This window comes from Cryptomeria japonica, chromosome 4 (assembly GCF_030272615.1).
Source record: "Cryptomeria japonica chromosome 4, Sugi_1.0, whole genome shotgun sequence".
NCBI lineage: Eukaryota > Viridiplantae > Streptophyta > Pinopsida > Cupressales > Cupressaceae > Cryptomeria > Cryptomeria japonica.
Genome location: NC_081408.1, coordinates 232,433,194 through 232,454,920, shown reverse-complemented (window position 1 = coordinate 232,454,920; position 21,727 = coordinate 232,433,194). Strand labels below are relative to the sequence as shown.

Sequence of the window (21,727 nt, the reverse complement as noted above, 5' to 3'; positions counted from 1 at the left end):
AGGATGAGTTTGAAGCAATTTGCATTTGAATTTGGTGGTGTGAAGTTATAAATAAGAGCCTTGGGCTCCCATTCTGGATATCTTGAAAATTTGCAATGTTATGCTGCTAGTTTGGCGATAGAACTTTTGAGGCTTCGGAGTGCGTCTCCCTAGTGCTTCCCGGTTTCGTACTTGAAACATAGTACCTAGCTGTGTGCTGTAATCTACTATATTCTCAGAGCATGTCTTAGTCATTTTTGGTGTTGGAACGATTTTGGGAACTTGCTGGTTTGCCTGTGGCTGAAGTGCATTTTCGATCACACCTCTTTGCTGAAGCGATTGACCGTTATGGGTATTGGCTCTTTCATCCTTCCCCGTACTGGCGATATACACTGTAAGTTTGTGGCATCTTTAGTTGAGCTTTGAATTTTCTAGACAAAATCGAAATTCCTAAGCTAGGCGTGGGTTTCTGAAGTGCATTGGGATGCATGCAAAATGAATAAGGGAGTTATGGTATCATGTCTTTGGTTGGTTGTCATCGCAGTTAGTCTAGTGTGGGTTTGGGACTGATTTTGGGCGATTTGGATGTGTATTGAGAGAGTTGTGAGCTTTTTAGAGTTTCCTTAGGGTGCTGGTTTTGCAATTCCAGCCTGCAGATTTGATATTAGCAGAAATTCATGTTCCTATTGGGATAATCAGCATTACTCTCTTCTCATATCATCTATTTTTTGTAAGATTAAGTAGTAGTACTACTAACCAGTTCTGTTTTGTAATTCTCATCCCGCTGAAAAGTGGAAGAGGCTGGCTTGCCACCTATTATCAAGCAAATTGTAATTTCAGTCCTCCCACTGCATAAGTGGTCGAGTATATCTAAGTGTAATGGTCCTCTCGCTGCATAAGCGGTCGAGTTGAGATTGTTATATAATTTCAGTCCTCCCGCTGAAATATTGCGGTTGAGTGATTCGTAGTTTTGTGTATCTCACTTGGCTGGTTCTCTGCCAAGTTTTCTTGCTTTCCCGCTGGATAAGCGGAAGGGGCTGGCTTGCCACCCAAGCATTGCATTGTTATCAGTTAATTAAGCTAATGATCCCCTCAACACCGAATGCTCTCACCTTCCCACATTGGGCACTTGGTGATCAGAAAGTGGAAGGGTTACTTTCCCAGCATGTTTTAGTTTATGATTTCTAACCTTAACGGGTTATCTTCTTGTTGATGACTATTGTTGGCCTTAAAAATAAAAATAAAATAATTGGGATGTTGCATGCTATCAGACTCTTAGCCACATCTTTGAAAGGAAATGCTTTGCAGTGGTATAGAGGGTTGTTGTCTAGCTCCATTCACAATTGGGATAAATTGGGGGAGATGTTGTGCAACTATTTTGAGGACAAAAGTGATCATCTATCACTTGTGGAGCAGTTGACTACAATTAAGAGGGCACCCCATGAGTTCATGAGAGATTTCAATTTCAGATTCCAGAAGACATGGAATAGAAGTCTTGCTCTAGTGAAGCCATCTCCAAATCATGCTTTCTTGTATTATCTTAGAGCTCGCAACAACGATATAGCTGTCATGATACAATCAATGGGTGGAGCCTCTCTACCGGGTGCATATGACATAACCATAAGGGCAAAAAATTGTTTGATACAGGCCGGGAGGATAGCTCCAAGGCCTACAACGCGTCTTTTCCCAGAAGCTCGTACTCAACAACCCACCTTGGCTCCTATCCCCATGGCGCCCGCAGGTCAACCATCCACATCCTCTACGTCCTCTAATGAGCTCCATGAAGTCAAGATTCTATTACAAAACTTTGGCAATGAGTTGGTGACACTAAAGAGGCAACAAGCCCATCATAGCAAACCTTACCAAGCACAAAATCAGAACTATCAGCAGAATAGGCCACCCTTTCAAGGGCAAAACCAATGGAGCAATGCTAGGCCTTTGAATAGTGTGAACCCCATAGCTGCAAGCAACTCAAAGGCAATGGTTCCAATGCAAAATAACCTTGCCCAGGAGCAAGATTGGTGTCAACCATGCAATCAGCCAGACAACCAAGGTGCATGCCAAAATGGAGCGTTTGTCCAAGCTTTAGTGGTGCAGAATAAGCCAACCCCCTCTGGCCAGCAATATGACCCAAATCAGCCTAGTGTTGGCACTCAGGCTTACTTGCAAGGAGATTCTACCTTTGTCAATTGGTAGGAGGCAAAATTCTGTGGTATGAACGAAACAAACGATGAGTTTATGCTACAATATACAAGGTCAAAGAAGAGAGCCATGGAAGCTGCCTCACCTTCAACATTAGCCCAAGATCCAACGCCCAATGTAGTTGTCTAGGATACAAGCCAAAATACCATGCAAGGGAGCAAGAGGCAGGAGGAGGCCCAAGTCGTCCAAAGAGAAAAGGTAGACCTTGTAGCTTCAAGGGGGCCTCCAAAATCAGTTAGTGTTCCTTTCAACATAGTAGATCAGATGAAGAAGGCCAACCTCAATGTCACTATGTGGGAGGCCCTTTCCATCCCATCTCAAAGGGATTTGCTCAAGGAGGCATTGAAATACATCAACCAGTCAGGTGATGAGGCAGCAGTCAACAGGAGGGTAGTTTCCACCAGTTTGGTACAACCCATGGAGGAAGATTCAAGCAAGATCAGCAAGCCTCCCCCCTTCTATCTCTCTTTAATCATAGGAGATAACTTAGTTCACAACTGCATGATAGATTCAGGAGCTAGTAGCTCAATCATGCCTAAGAAGGTAGCTGATCTTCTTGGCATAGAATATGAACCTGTGACTAAAGGGGTGGTCCAATTGGATGGCACTTCTATTAAGACAGTAGGGGTTGTTAAAAAATTGAAGTTAAAATTGCATGCATGCCCTGGTTGCATTGTCTTGCAAGACGTATCAATCATCGACCTCCCTGCCTTCTGTGCCATCTGCCTGTCTAGAGACTTCACCGCCAAGATAGGTGGATACCTGTCTTTTGATTGGTCCCACATGCTATTTCAAACAAGGTATGGTACCAAGGTTACCATAAGGGTAGAGCCCATTGTGCAAAACCACATTGAGCCCTACACCCCCATCCCTATAAACATGAATTGCACTTTGCACGAAGAGGGGGAGGAGTGTACTATCCCTGAGTCTGCTACTCTTTTGCAAGAGGTTCCAGATTGTTTGCTGGATGAATGGGCCAATGCTTTTCAATTTGATCCATTAGCTGAGACTGAAGAGACTGTGCTTGGTACCTATTGTATCCATGAGGAGGATATTCCTATCCCTAACCTTATCAAGACACAAGGAGATTTAGAGGGGTTATGGAGCATGTTTTTTGATGGTTCAAGAAACAAGAACGGTGCAGGTGCCGATGTGATGCTTGTTTCTCCTGAGCAAGAGAAATACTTCTTTTCTTTCATGCTTCAGTTTGGTTGCACCAACAATGTCGCCGAGTATGAAGCCTTGATCCAAGGTCTTCAACTTGCACAAAATAGAAAGATCAGATCTTTGCAAGTTTTTGGAGATAGTGAGTTGGTTGTTAATCATATCCGAGCTCAAAGTATAACAAAGAATAACCTACTCAAATCATACAAACACAGGGTTTGGGACTTGATTGAAGGATTCAAGGCCTTCAACATCCAGAGTGTTCCTAGAAGTCAAAACAAGCATGTTGATAGGCTTGTAGCAGTTGGTGCTTAGTTAGACATACCAACGCATGTTGCAAGAGAGAAGCAGCAACACATCAGGCTTGTTGTGAGGCCTGCTGTCCCAGACAATCAGGCAAATTGGCAAGTATTCGAAAGTCATCAGCAGATTGTTAATTTCTTGCAAAATGAAGTAGAATTTTTTGCTAAAAGTAGTCTAGGCTGCAAGACCAGTATGGAGATCAAATCATGCAGCTCAACTCCAACAAGTTGCCTAAAGGTCTAGTTACCTTGGAAGGCATTTTCAACTCGGATGATCAATTGAAGAAGAAGATGAACCTGGTTGCAAAGAAGGGTGATTACAAGCTAGTTGTTGTTGCCGAGGGTAGGTCTTTAAAATTGGGCAAGCTATGTTCCTTAACCGAACAAGAGGCCTTTGTTGAACTTTGTCAAAAATATGATGACATAGTTGCTTGGACCTATGAAGATTTGAAGGGTTTTGACCCTAGCTTAGCCCAGCATACTATAGAGCTAAATCCGGATGCAAAGCTAGTTAGACAAAAGCAACGGCCAATAAACCCCAAGATTGAGCCACTAATGAGGAAGGAGTTGACCAAGCTCATAGAAGCCAATATCATCTTCCCTATTAAGCACTCCTCTTGGGTGGCCAACCTTGTCCCTGTAAGGAAGAAGAATGGGGAAATCAGACTATGTGTAGACTTTAGGGACCTTAATAAAGCCTCCCTCAAGGATCATTATCCCCTTCGCTCCATGGAGCAAATTCTCAAAAAAGGTCAGTGGCTCGGAAAGATTTTCATTCTTGGATGGGTATTCTGGTTACAATCAAATTTTAGTCCAAGAATCAGACCAATACAAGACTGCATTTACTACTAAGTGGGGTACCTATGCTTATTGTAAGATTCCTTTTGGGCTAACCAATGTAGGTGCCACATTTCAAAGATTTCAAGGGTGTATTAGCAAAGTTTGTGCTTATATACCTTGACGACATAACTGTTTATTCAAAGCATGCAGCTGACCATCTTGGTCATCTTGAGCAGGTGTTCATGAAATGCAGGGAGTATGGTGTGTCCTTGAACCCTAGCAAGTGTGTATTTGCTACTGACCAAGAAAGATTGCTAGGACACATTGTATCCATAGATGGCTTGACCATTGACCCAAAGCGAGTGGAGGCTATTCTTTCTCTCGCACTTCCCAGTCACAAGAAGGGATTGCAAAGTTTCCTTGGTAGGATCAACTTTGTGAGGAGGTTCATTCCCAACCTTGCCACCATGGTAAAACCCCTCACCTCCATGTTGAAGAAAAAATTGGTTTTTAGTTGGACAAAAGAGGGGAGGGCCAGTTTTGAAGAGATTAAACAAGCAATTGCTCAAGCCGCTACCCTTGTCAATCCTAACTATGAAAGGGATTTTATCCTCTATACCTTCGGAGGAGAATCCAGCATCTCAGCTGTCCTAACACAGCCGAACAATGGTAATTTGGAGCAACCTATTGCCTTCTTTAGTGAAGGATTAAAGGACTATGAGCTTAAGTATAACTATGTAGAGAAGCAAGTCCTCATTGTTGTAAGGGCATTAAAAAAGTTCAGACACATGTTGTCTAACAACAGGATCCAACTCTTAGTTCCACATGCAAGTGTTAAGGATTTCCTTCTAAACAAGGACATCAGTGAGAAGAGGGTTGGGTGGATAACCAAGGTCATAGAATACGACATCAACATCAAGATCACTAAACTTGTAAGGGGCAGGGGCTTATGTGAACAACTTGTCTCATCTTCTGAGACTACTTCAGAGGTTGCCCTTGTGTTACAAGAAGATCAACCAACTAGCAACGACACTCAATTCCATTGGGTAAGTGACATGACCACCTTCTTAATGGAAGGTAGATACCCCCAAGGTTTGGATAGGACCAAAAGAAGGCATTTCAGGTTGCAGTCCATCCCCTATGTCTTAGTGGATGGCACCCTTTTTCGAAAAGACTCTAATGGAGTCTTGTTAAGATGTATCGAGCAAAATCAAGTCAGCAGATTGTTAGAAGAATTTCATGATGGCTCTTCAGGGGGCCACTTCTCTGCAAGGACTACAACTATCAAAATAAGGAGGGCTAGTTATTACTGACTGTCTTTATTCAGTGACTCACATAGATGGGTGAAGAATTGCAAGAAATGTGCTTTCTTCTCTGGAAAGCAAAGACTAGCCGCCCTACCTCTTCACCCCATCCGATCAAATCAACCATTCGCACAATGGGGTTTAGACTTAATTGGCATGATAAATCCACCTTCTAGTGCTGCCCACAAGTGGATCTTGCCCGCAACAGACTACTTCACTAGGTGGACAGAGGCAGTTGCATTGAGGGATGCCACTGAGGCCTCGGTATTGGAATTCCTTGATGGAATTGTGACAAGATTCGGTGTCCCCTCCACCATCATATTAGATAATGCCAAGGCATTTGTTGGAACCCAAATCAGTTCTTGGGCAGTGAAGCATGGTGTATACTTGAAGACATCATCCAATTATTACCCTTAGGGTAATGGCTTAGCTGAATCTTCCAAGAAGAACTCCAAAAACCCCGATGTTCCGAAGTTCCTTCCTTTGCTTCCTTTTCTCTCTAGTTCCCCGAAACTTCGGAACCCCGAGGTTTCGAAGTTCCTTCCTTTGCTTCCTTTTCTCTCTAGTTCCCTGGAACTCCGTAACCTTGAGGTTCCGAAGTTCCTTCCTTTGCTTCCTTTTCTCTCTAGTTTCCTGAAACTTCGGAACTCCGAGGTTCCGAAGTTCCTTCCTTGCTGCCTTTTCCCTTTTCCCTGGAACTCCCGAACCCTGAGGTTCCGAAGTTCCTTCCTTAGCCCCTTTTTCCAGTTCCCAGGAACTTCGGAACCCCGAGGTTCTGAAGTTCCTTTCCCTTGCCCTTTTCTTTTCCCGGAACTTCGGAACCCCGAGGTTCCAAAGTTCCTTTCCTTTGCCTTCTTCCCTTCCTTGGAACTCCGGAACCCTGAGGTTTCGAAGTTCCAAGCCCAAGTCTTCCCAACTTCCTTCCGACTTGCAATATTCTAGATGGTGTGATTAACACTCAAGGTTTTTAATGCTCCAACAACTCTTGCAACTAGTTTTCTATATAAGGCTGTTAGGTCTCATTGTAAAGGGTTCTCTCCTTGCTTGCTTGAGCTCTCTATGTTCTTTCACTTCTCTTAAAGACTTGTATATTTTGCATTTCTGCAACTATAAGTTTGGCCATTGGCCTTTGAATGAATTGAAATTATCATTCTTGCCTTCCTTCAACTTATGCATGTTGTGTATGTTTCCTTGCCTTCATCATAGTTGTATGTTTTGTGGCTCTTCTCTCATATATGCTGTGTTAATTTATTTCTGAGTGTGACTTGTGGGAAATCTTCTCCCCTTTGACATTTAGCAAATTCTAACCTCCATACATGCATTGGGGTCATTCATGCAACTGAAGTTTGTGCATCTCCTGGGTGTTTCGATTGATTCTTTGTGTCATCTCTGGGTGGGGAGAGAAACATCTCTCATCTTGGTGCATCACCTCCTTTCATTTTAAGCATTTCTCTCTTCCCTTTTCCTCTGCAAGCTGTTAGGATAGGCTTAGAAGTAAGATTTGAAGTGTTGAGTTGGTTCAACTCTTGCACTTGGATTGAGAAGGACGCTAACCTTCTCCGGAGATTCAACCCCCTTGCGCAAGGTCCCACACTTCGGGGTTGTTTCCATGTTTCACGAGGTTGTTGAGTTGATAGCTCAGCAAGGGTGCGAGCTTTTGTGATACCAGTACCATGAATCGACACTTCTTGGGATTCAGGGCCAGCCGGGCCCACTAACATCTCTCTATGCACTCCTCGAGTGCATTCAAATGGGTTTCCTGCTTATTGTTGATAGACTAGTCATCGAGGAATGTGTTGAAGCTTCCAACCGACCTCCCGTAAAAAATGTGCAATGTGATCCGCTTGAAGGTGGCAGGAGCATTACACAAGCCAAAGGGCATCCGATTGTACGCATATACTCTGTCCTCCACTATAAATGTTGTTTTCAGCTTGTCTTCCTCTGCAATGCTGATTTGGTTATATCTGGAAAATTCGTCCAGAAATGAGTATATCTTGTGACCAGCCACCTGTTCCAAAATACTGTCAGTGAACGGAATTGGGAAGGGATCTTTAATTGTTACAACATTTAGGCAGCGAAAATCAACACATATCCTGATCTGATTTGCTTCTTTCTTTAGGGAGATAATGATTGGTGAGACCCAATCACTGGTTTCCATCTGAAAGATGATGCCAGCCTCCAACATCTTCTCAATTTCTTCATTCACGTTTGCTGCATAATTCTTATTCATTCTGCATGGCCTCCTCCGTATGGGTTGGGCACCAAGTACTAGGGATATTCTGTGTACGCACAACTATGGAGTTATTCTCTTTAAGTCTCTATACGTCCATGCGAACACATCCTTGTATTCCAGAAATGTTTTTAAGCGAAGTTGCTTTCAGTACGAGGTTCCAGTCGTCCCTGACCAAGATCACCTTTGGGTGGTCACCATCCCCCAAGTTGACTTTCTTGATGTTGGATTCTTTGTACTTGATGGCTTTATCCCGTTCAAACTGGTGCATAGGTGTATTATCCACCCGGGCGACATCCTCACGGTACTCCCCGTACTCTAGAGGGAAAGTTGTGTTCTACGTAGCATCACTTGACTCCTCAATCTCACATATCTGTATTATGTGGCAATCACGGTGAAACACTTCGTTGTCCTCCATCTGCCAGTGGAAGAGTCCGGCCAAAGAGCTAGTTTCGTCCTCTGAGCATCCCTCCAATTGTAATATCCCTTCGTCGTTGGGTTCCATCTTTTCCCTGTCATCTTGTGAATCCCATTCCCAATTATGCGAGTCATCCGAGTTAGAATCAGATGATGCTAGTTCCTTGCTTACCTCCTGGTTCTTCAGGTCAATCACATTTTTACACCCTTCACTTTCAATGGAGAGTGTGTTCCTCTCTTCCAATTATGATTTGCCTTCGCCATGATCAACCAACCTCTTTCGAGGAGGGCATCATAGGCCTTTCTCTCCAATGGGATGACCACAAAGTCAAGGAAGAAATGTTGTGTGCCAACCACAACCTTTTGTGCCATGAGCGTTCCTAGGGGTTTGATGCCGTGCTGGTCGACACCGACAAGGTGGAATGTTGGTGGCTAGAGGGTTGGTTTGCCGAGATCCCTCCATGTCTCTTTTGGTAGTACATTCACTCCAGAGCCGCCATCGACAATGGTATTCGTTAGTTTCAGTCCCATGATCTCCATTTCCACTACTGCTGGCCACCGGCCAATACTCACAACAAGTAGTATGGGATCCGCAACAAACATGCCAAGTAGTTCTCCTGCCTGTGGGTTCGTGGCAGACTTGCTAGATGATTTCGTTGTCGGCTGGTTACATTCCTGGCCGATAGTGTTATTACCGACTACATTTGTGAGAGTCATCTTCAATTGCGACATTGTCTGCAGAAGGTCAGATACCTGTACAGGTACGTTGGCTTGCAACATCTGTTTGATTATAGTTCTTTCAAACTCTGACCGAAGTGGGGTACTAGCAGCATTATGTGAGGCCCGTCGTTCCTTTGCCATTGCTCGTTCAACATCAGCCTTTGCCTCCCGGAGCCTTTCTTTCTTCGTACAGGGATCAGGGTACACAGCCTTTTTGCTCTGTAATCTTGTAATTGCCAGTACCTCCTCGTCTGGCTCTTTGACATCTAGCATATTTACCCCCTTCTGTTTTGGGCATTTTGTGTCCTCATGGTTCCCAGGACCGCACCACTTACACAACAAACCGTCATTGTTGTTCCCATTTTGACACTCTCGAGCAAAGTGGCCCCATTCATTACATTTGCGACATTGAATCATAGGTCGCCCTTTTGCGTCGTATTGGATTTTACTCCTTGGCGTGTTGGTATTGATCAATTGTTCCCTCGCTGATTGTTGTGATAGCCCCCTGGTGAAGCATTGGGGTTTGCTGGTTTGGGTGGTGTGCTGGCGGAGTGATTTGCTTCGATTCGTTGAGGAGCACTTGTGTGCTCCTCGTTTTTAGATTGTACAGGCATTCCTTGATGGAATGCCCCAACACTTGATAGATGTCGCAAAAAGATTTCCGTGGGCATGTCCCCTTAGTGTGACCTTCTACCTTGCAGTCGGTACACCAGAGTTCTTTACCCTCTTTGCCATTCTCCTTGTTGGCCTTCAACTCCCTCATCATCTGCATCATATCCCTATGGAGGACCTGTACGGTCTTGGACTCGCCATCACTATCTTCATTCGTACCATTGTCGTCGCTCACCTTCCTCTTCCCTTTTGATGTCTTTCTTTCACTTTCAATATCCATTGCCCTGTTGTAAGCCTCCTCATATGACGGTGGAGGGACCACCCTCATCTTCCTCCTAAGGGACAATACGAGTTCCTCTACAAACCATCTTTTCTTCAACCCATCGGCTGGTTGATTCTCCATCTTGTTTAGCAACTCCTTTAGCCTACGGTTATAGGCCCGGACACTTTCACTTTTCCCTTGCTTAGTACTATAGATCTCGGCCACAATCTCATTATCACCCCTCAGGAGCTTGAATTCCTCATGGAAGGCCCTCTTCAAAGCATTCCAACTTGTTTTGTGTTGGGCATCAAGGTCCGTATACCAGTCAATCGCGATCCCCCGGAGAGTGGCTGGGAACACTTTCAACAAGTAATCTTGGTCATCTTGGCCATTCACTTCCCATATGGTTACACATGTTTTGCAGTGCCGTACGGGGTCCTCTGACCTGTCGCCCATGAATCTTGGAAGTTTCTGTCTCTTTGGAGTGTTCTGGTTGTGTGCCATTGCTTTTACCTAGAAGGTGCTCTGTTCCGCCTGGGAGGTGTTATGTGCCGCTTGGAAGGTGTTATATGTTGTCTGGAAGGTACGGTATGCATTCAACTAGATTGGACCGTTCGGCTCTGTACGTGAGCTTTCTACGCGTCCCCCTTTGTTCTCGACACCTTGGTCACCCTCACTCCTATAGTCCCTCCTTCCTGGGGTTTTTGGCTCTTGCCCTCCTATTTTTGACTATTCTGTGAGAGACAAATTCCCAATTCCATACAGATTATTTTCAAAGAGTTTGGCAACCTCACCCTGCAGGTCTCGTGCAACCTCTTTGTCACAGTCGGATTGCTCTCAGACTGAGTTTCGGTTTCTTCACTCGATGTCGAGTGAGCGGCCTGGTTGGCGAGATCTTTCTCTGCTACGTTCGACAGTGATAGGTTGCTCGCAACCTCTACCAACTGGTCCCACGTACACGGTTTTTGCCTCTCCCGACTACGGCTCCGACTCACGATTTGACTCTTGCTCTGCCTTTCTGGACTCTTTGAGCCTTCAGCAATCTCCCTTAGTTGACGTCTCCGCTCGTTTTGTTCTCTGATACGTAGGGATCTCTTTACCAACCCCTCTCCTACCTCTCCGTTGGTACCAGTACGCCGTCAGTCTTTGTTGGGACGTAGGGGCATTAATTGCCAGGGGTACGACGTCTGCTCATATCCCTCTCTTCCTCTTCCCTATGGCTCCGTTCTTCTTACTACTGCAGGATTTGCTGCCAACAACATTCACGACTGATTTCTTCCCTCTGCTCTTGCTGTCCAATGAGGTTCTGTGCCAGTAGTCTAGGAAGGCTCCTAGGAAGATCAAACATGATAGAATTTACTTTGAGTTCCTCACGTATCGTGCCCTCAGGGACTGCTCTCTCTCGAGCTTCCCTATGCACGTACTGAGTGACGGAAACATCCCACAGTTCCACCAAATCCTTCGTCAGTTGATCCTCTCGTACTTCCGCTTGTCTGGCTTCTTCATGCGTATCAGCTTCAGTGACTATCAATTGTTGTTCGAATGGTCGGCCCATTAGTGGTTACCGCTTGCCGCCATATTGATCTCCAGAATTTGAATCGGTAACAATGCCAAAATGTTTACTTCCTATGGTGAGTTGTTCAAGTTCACGAAATAAACAAGAAATACACACAGAACATATATCCAGTAACTTCAATTATATTCAGAATATAAATTAACATTAACAGTCACAACAATATGGCAGAAACATGTTTCCTTTATTGCATTCCAAAAACTGGTACATCATAATTATTGCCGGGGTTCCCTTACATGGCAATATATACTACTTGGCAGTTGGCCAAAGTACCAACCATCATAATTCACACAGGAACCCACACGACCGACTCCACACATAACAAAATTAACATAAACTATAACTTAAGACTTTTTCCTAATTGCCGCCTAACAATTTACACATACATGCATGCATACATACATACATGCATGCATGCATGCATACATACATACATGCATGCATGCATGCATACATGAATACATCCATACATACATACATTCATACATACATACATCCATACATACATCCATGCATACATACATGCATACATATACGGACGGACTTACCCGCGAACCCAAAGGGCGAATTTTTTTTTGCCTGAACCCACGAATCGAGTTCACGTACTTAAGGGCAAAATTTTTTTTGCTCGAACCCACAAATTGGGTTCACATACCTGAACCCAAGCTTGAACTTGAATTTGTAACTTAGATTTCATGTTGAGGGTTTCTATCTTTGTAATTTTGGAGAAATTCATAGTTTGTGATGGGTTTTTCATTTCATCCTTCTCTGATCATCTTAAAAAGAGGAAACTATAAATAATGGAGAGATGGCATCATAAAACATCTTCATTGGCTTCATTTTTTGCCACATTTGTATGGTCTTGTTCTCCATCCTGGTACGCATAGTAAGAAATTTGCTTGGAATTGTAAGAGAGAGCATGTCTTAGGAGTTATAGCACTGCATGCTAATGATGACACGTTGAAGTCTATTCTTGATTTTGTGTCCTCATGCTCTTTGGACTAAAATTTGAGAGAGAATGGAGATCCTGATGCTTAGCCATTCCTAGATGATCATGTTTCAAGTTGTCTTGTGCCTGTTCACTTTTCAGAAAGGATGCCCTATGACTGTGATACTATTCAGGAGTTTGATTCTTTGGAGTACTTTGAAACTTTAGAAGATGAAAACAAAGTTGCTTTAAGCTCGTAATTTTCCTTTTAAGCTCGTAATTTTCCTTCAAAGATTGTTAAATTACCTTCACCTTCAGTGATTCCTTGTGTAGAGTCATTGTATGAGACTTCCATCATTCTAGTTCATCAAGATCATCTTTGTTTTAGATTTGGAGGACACATTTGAGGGGTTATATCTTCTCTTTGATGATAGCCATTTCACTCCTATTGTCAAACCATCACTAATTAGCTTGTTCGACATCAGACCTTCTTTGATTGGACATGTACCTAATTGGATTGTGGCGTCATCATCTTTCATGGACAAGGAGACACATCAGCAATTTTTAGAGACACCATCATTTTGCTTCATGCTTCTCTCTTTCAATTCTTATCCTCAATCGAAAGTGTTCCTGCATTTGAACTTGGTTAAATTGTTTCTTCCTAAGGGGAGACAAGTTGTTTGTCAACATTGGATCATGTTTTGTCCTCAAACACTTACCCTTTTTCCAGGAGATAAATCATTGTGGGGTGGGAGGGGGAAGCTACATAGTCTCTCTCTTTCCCTCTTATGGGGGGATATTGATTGTATCTTCATGATGGATGTGGTTCTTGGGGGTTATTGATGAGTCCTCTATAAATCATTCATTCTATCACTTATACATGATTTTCATTGCATTCTCTCTTTTGGAGAGGGGTTTTCTCCAGTGTTCCACGAAAACGTGTTCCCCCTAAGGCCCAAGGCCCCCCGTTCCTGAAACCTGTCCCTAAAACTTTTTCCCTTTGTCCCCCTTTCCCTGAAGCCCATCCCCGCATCCCCGTCTCTTCGTCCCCAATGGTCGTGGAACAATGGTTTTGTCCCTAGTGGTTTTTCTCGTTTCCTTTGTATGTGAGAGATCATTTGTACATGGGTACCTAAAATCGCCTTGTAGCCGAGACTCATGCTTGCTTCTTGCATCATTTGAATAATAATTTCTTCCCCCTAAGTTGCACTTAAGGGGGTGGGATAGTTTGAATAATGTCTTGTACCAAGTAAATTCCTAGTAGGGACTTATTCACATGTTAACTTAGGTCCTAAGTGTTATTTCTAGAAATTTTAGTTGTCTGAATAAGATATTATCCATATCCCATCTTTATGACTTTTATTTGTTTCTTGTCCTAGGTCATTTAATGTTTGTGTCATGTTGGTCATACTACAACACAACTTGCCTTTATAAGCAAGGCTCTAGTACATTTGTAACATATCCCCATTGATCATCATCCGATCATGTCTCATATTTCAATATTTAAGCAAGCTCTTTATATTACATACTCTCTTGTGAAAGGCATCTTTGTTTTTACATGTGATCTTGGAGTTTGTAGCTCCTACATTGTTGAGGGAACAATTGAATATTCTTTCTTTTCTTGTACGCCTCCACTATTTTATTTGAAGTTTGTAACTCCGCTATTGAGATTCTCTCCTAATTTAAGCTTGTAATTACCATCTTTGATGATAGATAAATAATAAAATATTCTCAAAAGTTCCAAATGGCCTTATTGTTCCCCATTTAGGCAGCCCATACAAAATAAAAATTGAAGTTGTCCTTCACAATAATTTTCATTTAATAATAGGACTAACTTAAATTCTAGGAATACCCCTAGGTCCAATTCCCTAACAATACATTCTTTTAAAGACAAGTTGTCCTTTAAAATGTTATAACATAAAGTAACTTGGACAAACTTAAGTTATTATTTTAAAATTACTACCCTCACCTTACCCATAAGCCTATAGAAAACAAAATAATGGGCTTAGATGACTTGATTATCTTTGGTCAAAAAGGGGACGTGGCACTATGGCACAATGGACAAGTAATCAATTTGAAGATCTTATTTTCTCTTCTATGGAATGAGAAATCCAACATAATTATGCTTTTGCTTACCTCTCCCTATCAGTTGAGTTGAGAGCTATTGATTTTGTTATTACTAACAGCAAGATGGAATTGAGAACTATAGTGACTTTTGTTTTGTATCTCTCGAGTCTCAACTCTTTCTCCCTATCAAGTCGAGTCTCAACTTCCTAATAAAATTAGTTGAGGCACATTTGCATTTTAAGAGAATCAAATTAGTACCTAAAAATACTTAATTTTGCCGAGCTTTGCAAACTCAAACTATTGTTTGTTAACACCCAAGATGTATGGAACATCTTATATCTTTACTTTGAATTTCTTTCTCAATTCCTTTTTTCAGTTACGAATTCATTTCTAGTGTGTTCATGTTTTAAAATATTGAATGGATGAATTCATGCACATTTATAATGCAGATAGGAAGATAATTATAAGTTCCTATATATGTGAAAATCTTGTAGCTATTTTCATTGAGAAGTTCAAGCAAAGCATCTTGAAACTGGTTAATTACAAAATAAAGTATTTACATGATTATACACCATCGAGTAAAATAAAATTGAGATCTAATGTCAAGTTCGTTCTAGATGCACATTGCAAGAGTTTAATATGGAAACACTCAATTCGTAATAACATTGTCATTCTATTTTAGTATAAAATGATTTTTTCTCATCATGTTAACAGTTATCCAAAATATTTAATCATAATAGGTATTAACGTCGCTTACATATTGTTACTTCATTGTCCCTTTAATTTTATTTCTTTATTGCTTTCTTTCCAAATCTTTCTTGTGCCTTTTTTATATTTGTTGATTATTATTTTCAAACATTAAAAATTCAAGTGATTTGAGCTTTTATAGATTCAATACTGGTTGTAATCTCACATTGCTTATTTCACCTTGCTGGGAAAGCATCCCTTACTCTTTTTTTTCTTTGTAGTTGCCTGATATCACGAAACTTGCTAAGTGGTCTTAAGACATGCTCAGAGGTAGCTGAATACATGTCCCGCAATGGGTCTATTCTGCAATATGGTGATTTACGAACTCTTCGGTCTGATGGCAGTGGGAAGGCTGATTGTATGGATACACTTGTAAGTTATCCTTAAATTTTCCACATTCTTTGTATGTTTATTGACCTTTAGACTGGTCCTGGTTCTATTTGTATGGAAAATTAATCTCAGCATGCAGCAGGAGATAGAAGTTCGTACAAGATCAAGATTCTGGAGGAGGAGAGGAAGAGTGCGCAGATTAAAGTACACATGGAAGTCCGCAGGCCATCCTTCAATCAGGAAAAGAATGGCAGATGGGAAAGGACAGCCCTGTAAACAATATACTCCATGTGGTTGCCAACTAACATGTGGAAAGCAATGTGCTTGTCTCCGGGGTGGAACCTGTTGTGAAAAATATTGTGGGTAAGACTATTTTTGAATTTTCAGAGTTGAAAACTACTGTCACAATATACATGGATGAGGTTTTTATTACTTGTACTGATTTTTTTCTTGTTGTCTTTTTTTTTCGGTTGAAAGGCTCAAAGTAAACATTTTCTTCCATTAAAATCAATTGATAAAATCCTTCCAGAGATTTTTATAATGAGAATCTTATTGTTATGTATATTAAGTTTTCTGTCTGATGATAGTAATGTTGATGGCAACGATTTTTACAACATCTTTTACATCAAATCATTTTGTTGGTCTTGTCAAAGTGTACCTTGCAAATATGTATTCTAATTTATATTTAACTTTGCTGTGTAATACATCCTTGACATTAGTATTGTTGTTAATGCCACCCTTCATTGCTTTCCATGTCCTCAACTCTTAAGAATTTTCCATTTAGGAAGTCAATATTGAAAATTTTTATCAATGTTGCAATCCTTTAGTCTCCTCGTTTTCTGGCTTTTCCTGAGTGTCTAATTTGAAGTATTCTGAAAAAATAGAAAGGAGAAATAAGGTAGTATCCACTTATAAATATGAGTTGAGTAGCAATGTTAGATATCTTTATAATATTATTTCTATATTAAAAAATGATGGAAATGAAGACACTTGGGTGTTTCAATTCTTGTAAGCTAAGAGGTCATGAAGAGTAGTTGACAAAGTCAGGGGAAGTTACTAGTTTTCTCGCCTTTGGTTTTGTGTAATTTATAAAATTTCTAAGTAGCTTAGTGTGTTGTACTTTGGCATGTCTTTGCCACCCAAGTTCATTAAACAATACAAACATAGCCAAGATTTGGGAATTTATATACAGGTTTATGCTAACGATAGAATGAACTGATTTAAGAACTTGAGAATTGTGATGTCCCCATCTAAACAAACATTATAGTCATTTCTCAAAGCATCTTCATAAAGCATCAAGTGAAGAATGGATAATAAGATTGATTGTGTGGGATTGTTTATCATAGTAAAATTTCACCACCATAACATCCATCGTACAAAGAGAAGATAATGGAGATAGCAAGTATAACATGGTCAAACAATCATCATACTCACCCACCAATTATTATTGATTTGGGTGGAAGCTTTATCGGTTTGATCATCAAAGGATGATTATAACATACAGTAAGAAATTGGTAAAGCAATATAATAAGTGACAACATTGGATATCCTAATTAGTAATTCCAGATCTGATTGTGCAAGGTTATTATTGATGCTTCCAAAGAGTAATATATATTGCCAAGAAATTCATATCGCTGGCCAAGGAAGAATCAATGAAGGCATTAAGCAATCCATATCAATGTTACCATAAGAGGAAGTCCGATTATATGATCTGTTAGTCAAACAAACATAGCATTGGTTCATATTAATTATGACTAAGATATTACAAAGGATGGCAATTATCTAAAGGGGGTGTCATTAATGATTATCATTAAGCCAATTTTCTATGTTAACGAACAATGGTCATTAAACAACAAGACATGACCCTTCAAGAAATAGCTATTCCAAAAGGCGCATGACCTTACGAGATAAAGGTGTAAAAGGAGTATCCAACATCAAGTCAGAGGCATCATGGAATTGTCTTTAATTTGCATCTACATCTAGTATTGGATCACTCTTGGAGCAATAGCCTCGTGCATAAATTCAGGTTGCATATATTCAAAGTCAGAAATCTGGAACAGCACCATCACACTTGCATATATTCATAGCAAAATCAGAGACATCATTATAGCATTATCACTACAAGTAACAAGGAGAAGGCTCACAGCATATTGCACATCGCCATATCAGGAATAGCAGAGATAACTCCCTAATTGCAGATCAAAGTAACATACAGATCAGATTTCCGTTGCATAATGTTCAAAGAAATATCAGAGACAGCAAGATACTCCATTTTAATCATTCAGGGTTATACATTGCAGATTTGTATATCAAGACTCTCGTCACATCAAATAATACTTGAACATCATATTGATATCAATTGTATAATTGGATATAACTATATAGCAGATCATAATTATCATAATGTAATGTCCCCTCCTTAGCCAATTCTGTTTTCAGGGTTAGTCTATTATTAGGTCCTCGTAGACTAACAGGTTGGATAGAGGACTCAAGCAGGTTGGTCTTCACAAAAATGTGTTAGGAGGTTTCCTTCTTGACTTACCAGAGCATTAAGCTTAATCACTCAAGTTAAGTTGTAATGAATTTCATAACTTCTCTTTGGGATCACTTAAATGCACTTAGAGCTTTAAGTTATCAATTGTCTTAAGTGATTAATCTAGTGAGAGAGTGAATGGGGAAGAGAGAGATAAAAGGTGTGGACATAAGACAAACCATATAACTCTAAGTTAGCCATATCATTAGTGAGGAAATATTAAATGGGAAATAATATGAAGTTAAAAGTCATATTATAAATGGACATTGAGATGTTAGGGTTTCAACCCAAATTAGGGGATCCCAAGGAGGGAAAAGAATAAGAAGGCTTGAGGAGTCATTTTGGAGGGCATGTTATGAAGAAATATTTCTGCTTTGCAGTGGGTCCTTGGACCAGCCAAGAGAGCAGCTTATGGGGAGGATAACCTCCATGAGATTCAGCTACTTGCAAGGGTGAAACATCTCTCAAGGGTGGCAAGAGAGATTTCAGATCAGGGATCTCCATTGGGCATCAACGTTTAGGATTGTTTGCAGCAAAATCTAAGTGAGCTACCTGCTTGTGTGCCCGTACCATTTCTAGGTAGAAGAAGCTCAAAAAATACCGATTTAGTATCATCTTTTGTTTAGTTTATTATCAAAAACTTCATACCAATGTGTAGAAGACTTTACAACAGATTGGAGAGGCATTTGGATCAGTTGTTTTGAGTTTATTTGATGCTGGCTGAGTGAGGTGCTTGTGTGCTTAGCTGACAACATTTGCAGCACTTTGGAGGGTCATTTCCAGCCCAAACTCCATTCTAAGCTGCCACCCTTTAGTAGAATCACTTTACCAATGCACACAATCAGTAAACAAGGGTTGCAGCAGTCATTAAGAGTTGAGTACACATAAATCAGACCTATAACAGGCCGTACCAGCTGAGGATTGTGGAGTTTCTAAACAGCCCCAACTCAAGGGCTAGTCACAATGTATATTAGCCAACACAAGATCGTATATCAGACCTTTATGTGCTAGCAGATTGGAGAAGAAGACTGATTTTTATACTATTGTAATTTATTTTCTGAGTAAGCTTCTTGGTTGTGTGCTTACTCTCAAATCAGCTTGCTAACTACCTTGATACAAGGAACTACTGGGTATGTTTGTGATTTGAAAGACTCTTATTTGTAATAGCATCTTTGCCTTATGAACTAGTGAAATAGTTTACAGCAGCAATCTGATTGAAATTGTAAGCTTGGCTGTAATCTCTTAATAAGTTTCAGTTTGCTTCCTTATTTGCAAAGCTATTCAATTGTTTTTTCTCTCAAAACTACAAACTCAAATCAAAACACATTTCTGCAACTTCTGTCTAGTTTTGAAAGACACAGGATAATATAGTTTATTAAACTAAAATTAACAGGCAGGTTGCAGTGACAGTGTTCCACCTGGGGTGGGACATTACACATTCTCATGAGGTTTATTAAGGATTTTTGTGTTCGATAAGATTTTTGATTAGAAGAAGTCTCTTGCAATTGATTTGTAAGTAATATTTCCCTACTTCTAAGAATTTCCATAAGGGGACATTACAAGAATACAGTTTTTGTTTTCATTATGATGACATTATCTTATTATAACATTATTTGATTTTTAGGTCCAATTATTGTGATTAAATATTTCCTGTGCACTAAGGGGCCTAGGGATCTATAGAAACTCCATAGAAATTTTAGCCTCACATTCATTTTTTTGTAAATGTTTTATATTGTTAGAACTTTTAGGATTTTGGATATTTTCTTGGCTATTTTGGGACTATTCCTTTAGAACCCAAAACTAGCCTCATTATACATGTATGTTGATTTATTGTGTTTGCTACTAGGGTTTGAAGTTCTCTAAGTTGTTTGTGTATGTGCAAGTGTGGCCATACATTGAATTGAATGACTTGCCAATTGCCATTCATAGTCAAAGTATTTTTGATTTTTTGATTTCGGTTTTTTGTTAACATTTGTTTTCCGTTTGGTATTGGTTTTAAGTGCCTCCTGTTGACATTTACAGTTGGACTTCTTTGGATGGCATGTGTTAAGAGTCTTCATTGAGGATACATATGCTGTCTATTGTACATGTTATCTGAGTTTCCAATATAGTCCATTTAAGTTATTTTTATTGCGAATTGATTTGGAGTTCTCCTTTTCTAAGATTATATTTCGGTGTGGTATTATAAGTGCAGGAAGTATTGAGAACATATATATTATGGATTCATGAATAAATTTTTGGATGAGCATAAAAGATGAACTGTAATGGCAGAATAGATCAAGAACAAGGAAAGATTAAGTGAGACAGTGATGGATTGAGTCTTCTAGAAGATAGATTAAAACATGAAAATATTTAGATGGTGGACTAGACTAAAAATTGGAGTCAACTGGTTAAGAATCAGAAACTTATTTGATGAAGTGTGAAATCAGCTAGATCAAAATAAAAATGTAACAACTTAGAAACATTGATCTTTTTCTTGTATAAGTACACATACTTATTGTTGGTGTCTGTTTTATCATCTACCAAACATTAGAATAGGATACCTGAAGGTATTCTATCCTCTCTTGAAAAATCACTACTGATTCCAAGGTCTATATGTGCGAACAGGCGACTTTAGTGGAATAGCTTCTTGGGTAGTGTATGCTGAAAATCTCAAGGGGACTTATGTTTAACAACTGTCTTGAACGGCTAGCCTTAGATGGATTTCGCAATTTTAGGCTCTTCTTTTTTTTGGATTTTCGGGGATTTAGACTTTCAAAAAGGGAAAAAGAGATAGGGTTTAGGAAGACTAATCTAATCCTATGAACTCCGGAGACGGTATCAATTGGGTGCCCTCGAGAAACCAAACCTTGCTTCGCCACACTAGGGACAACTACACAAAGCCGGTGCAATCTTCAATGGATTGTGCTTATGATTAAGATGTTGGGGTGCATAGAGGATGGGCTCAGACTAACTTTGCATGGTGAAATGGAAATCATCCATTCACCAAAAGTATGAGCGGAGATACACCATTGATTTGACACTTATCAAAATCCTTCATTCAAATTAACAACAATGAAAGCAAATCTAAATTAATTCTAAGTGTTGAGGAAATTGCAACCATGCAAATCATTCAAACAATAGGGATTACAAAGCAAGCGAACATGCAATATATTATCTGGAAATGACCTTACGCAACAATACATCAAAAACCTCACACCCTCCAAATGAGAGGAGGTAGCCTTATATAGTTTTCAAAAATAAATAAACGGCCGAAATCGAACAGTGATCAAGGGCCAAGATTAAAAGCAATAAACCCTAATTAGGGTTTCCCAAAACACCATTAGTTTGAGTGAATAAGAAAGTGACACATGGCACAACTGCTTATCTCACTGGGGTGAGCACCTATTATCCTCCTTCTTAGATTCGATGTACCTGGACACAATGAGCTTGACTTCCTCCATCGTGACACTTGGCAAACTGCTAATTTGGAAGTCGATGATGTGGATGTGGCGAGGATGCCTTCCCACTCAACCACCTGGGCAAGAAAGTTTTCATCGATGAAGAGAAAGTTTGCAATCTTTGAAAGATCACCCTT

The 21,727-nt window shown here is 40.3% G+C and overlaps 1 protein-coding gene across 4 annotated transcripts in view; it reads left to right on the top strand.

Moving 5' to 3' along the window:
* LOC131027234 (histone-lysine N-methyltransferase CLF) overlaps positions 1-21,727 on the top strand; it is a 116,464-nt gene that overhangs the window by 72,822 nt on the left and 21,915 nt on the right. For 3 of the 4 annotated variants that reach the window (XM_057957241.2, XM_057957244.2, XM_059219742.1), the window contains 2 exons: positions 15,509-15,659; positions 15,757-15,980. In XM_057957241.2, the coding sequence (XP_057813224.2) occupies positions 15,509-15,659; positions 15,757-15,980 (375 nt within the window). The remainder of the gene's footprint in view (positions 1-15,508; positions 15,660-15,756; positions 15,981-21,727) is intronic. The other variant, XM_057957242.2, reaches the window with a different exon arrangement.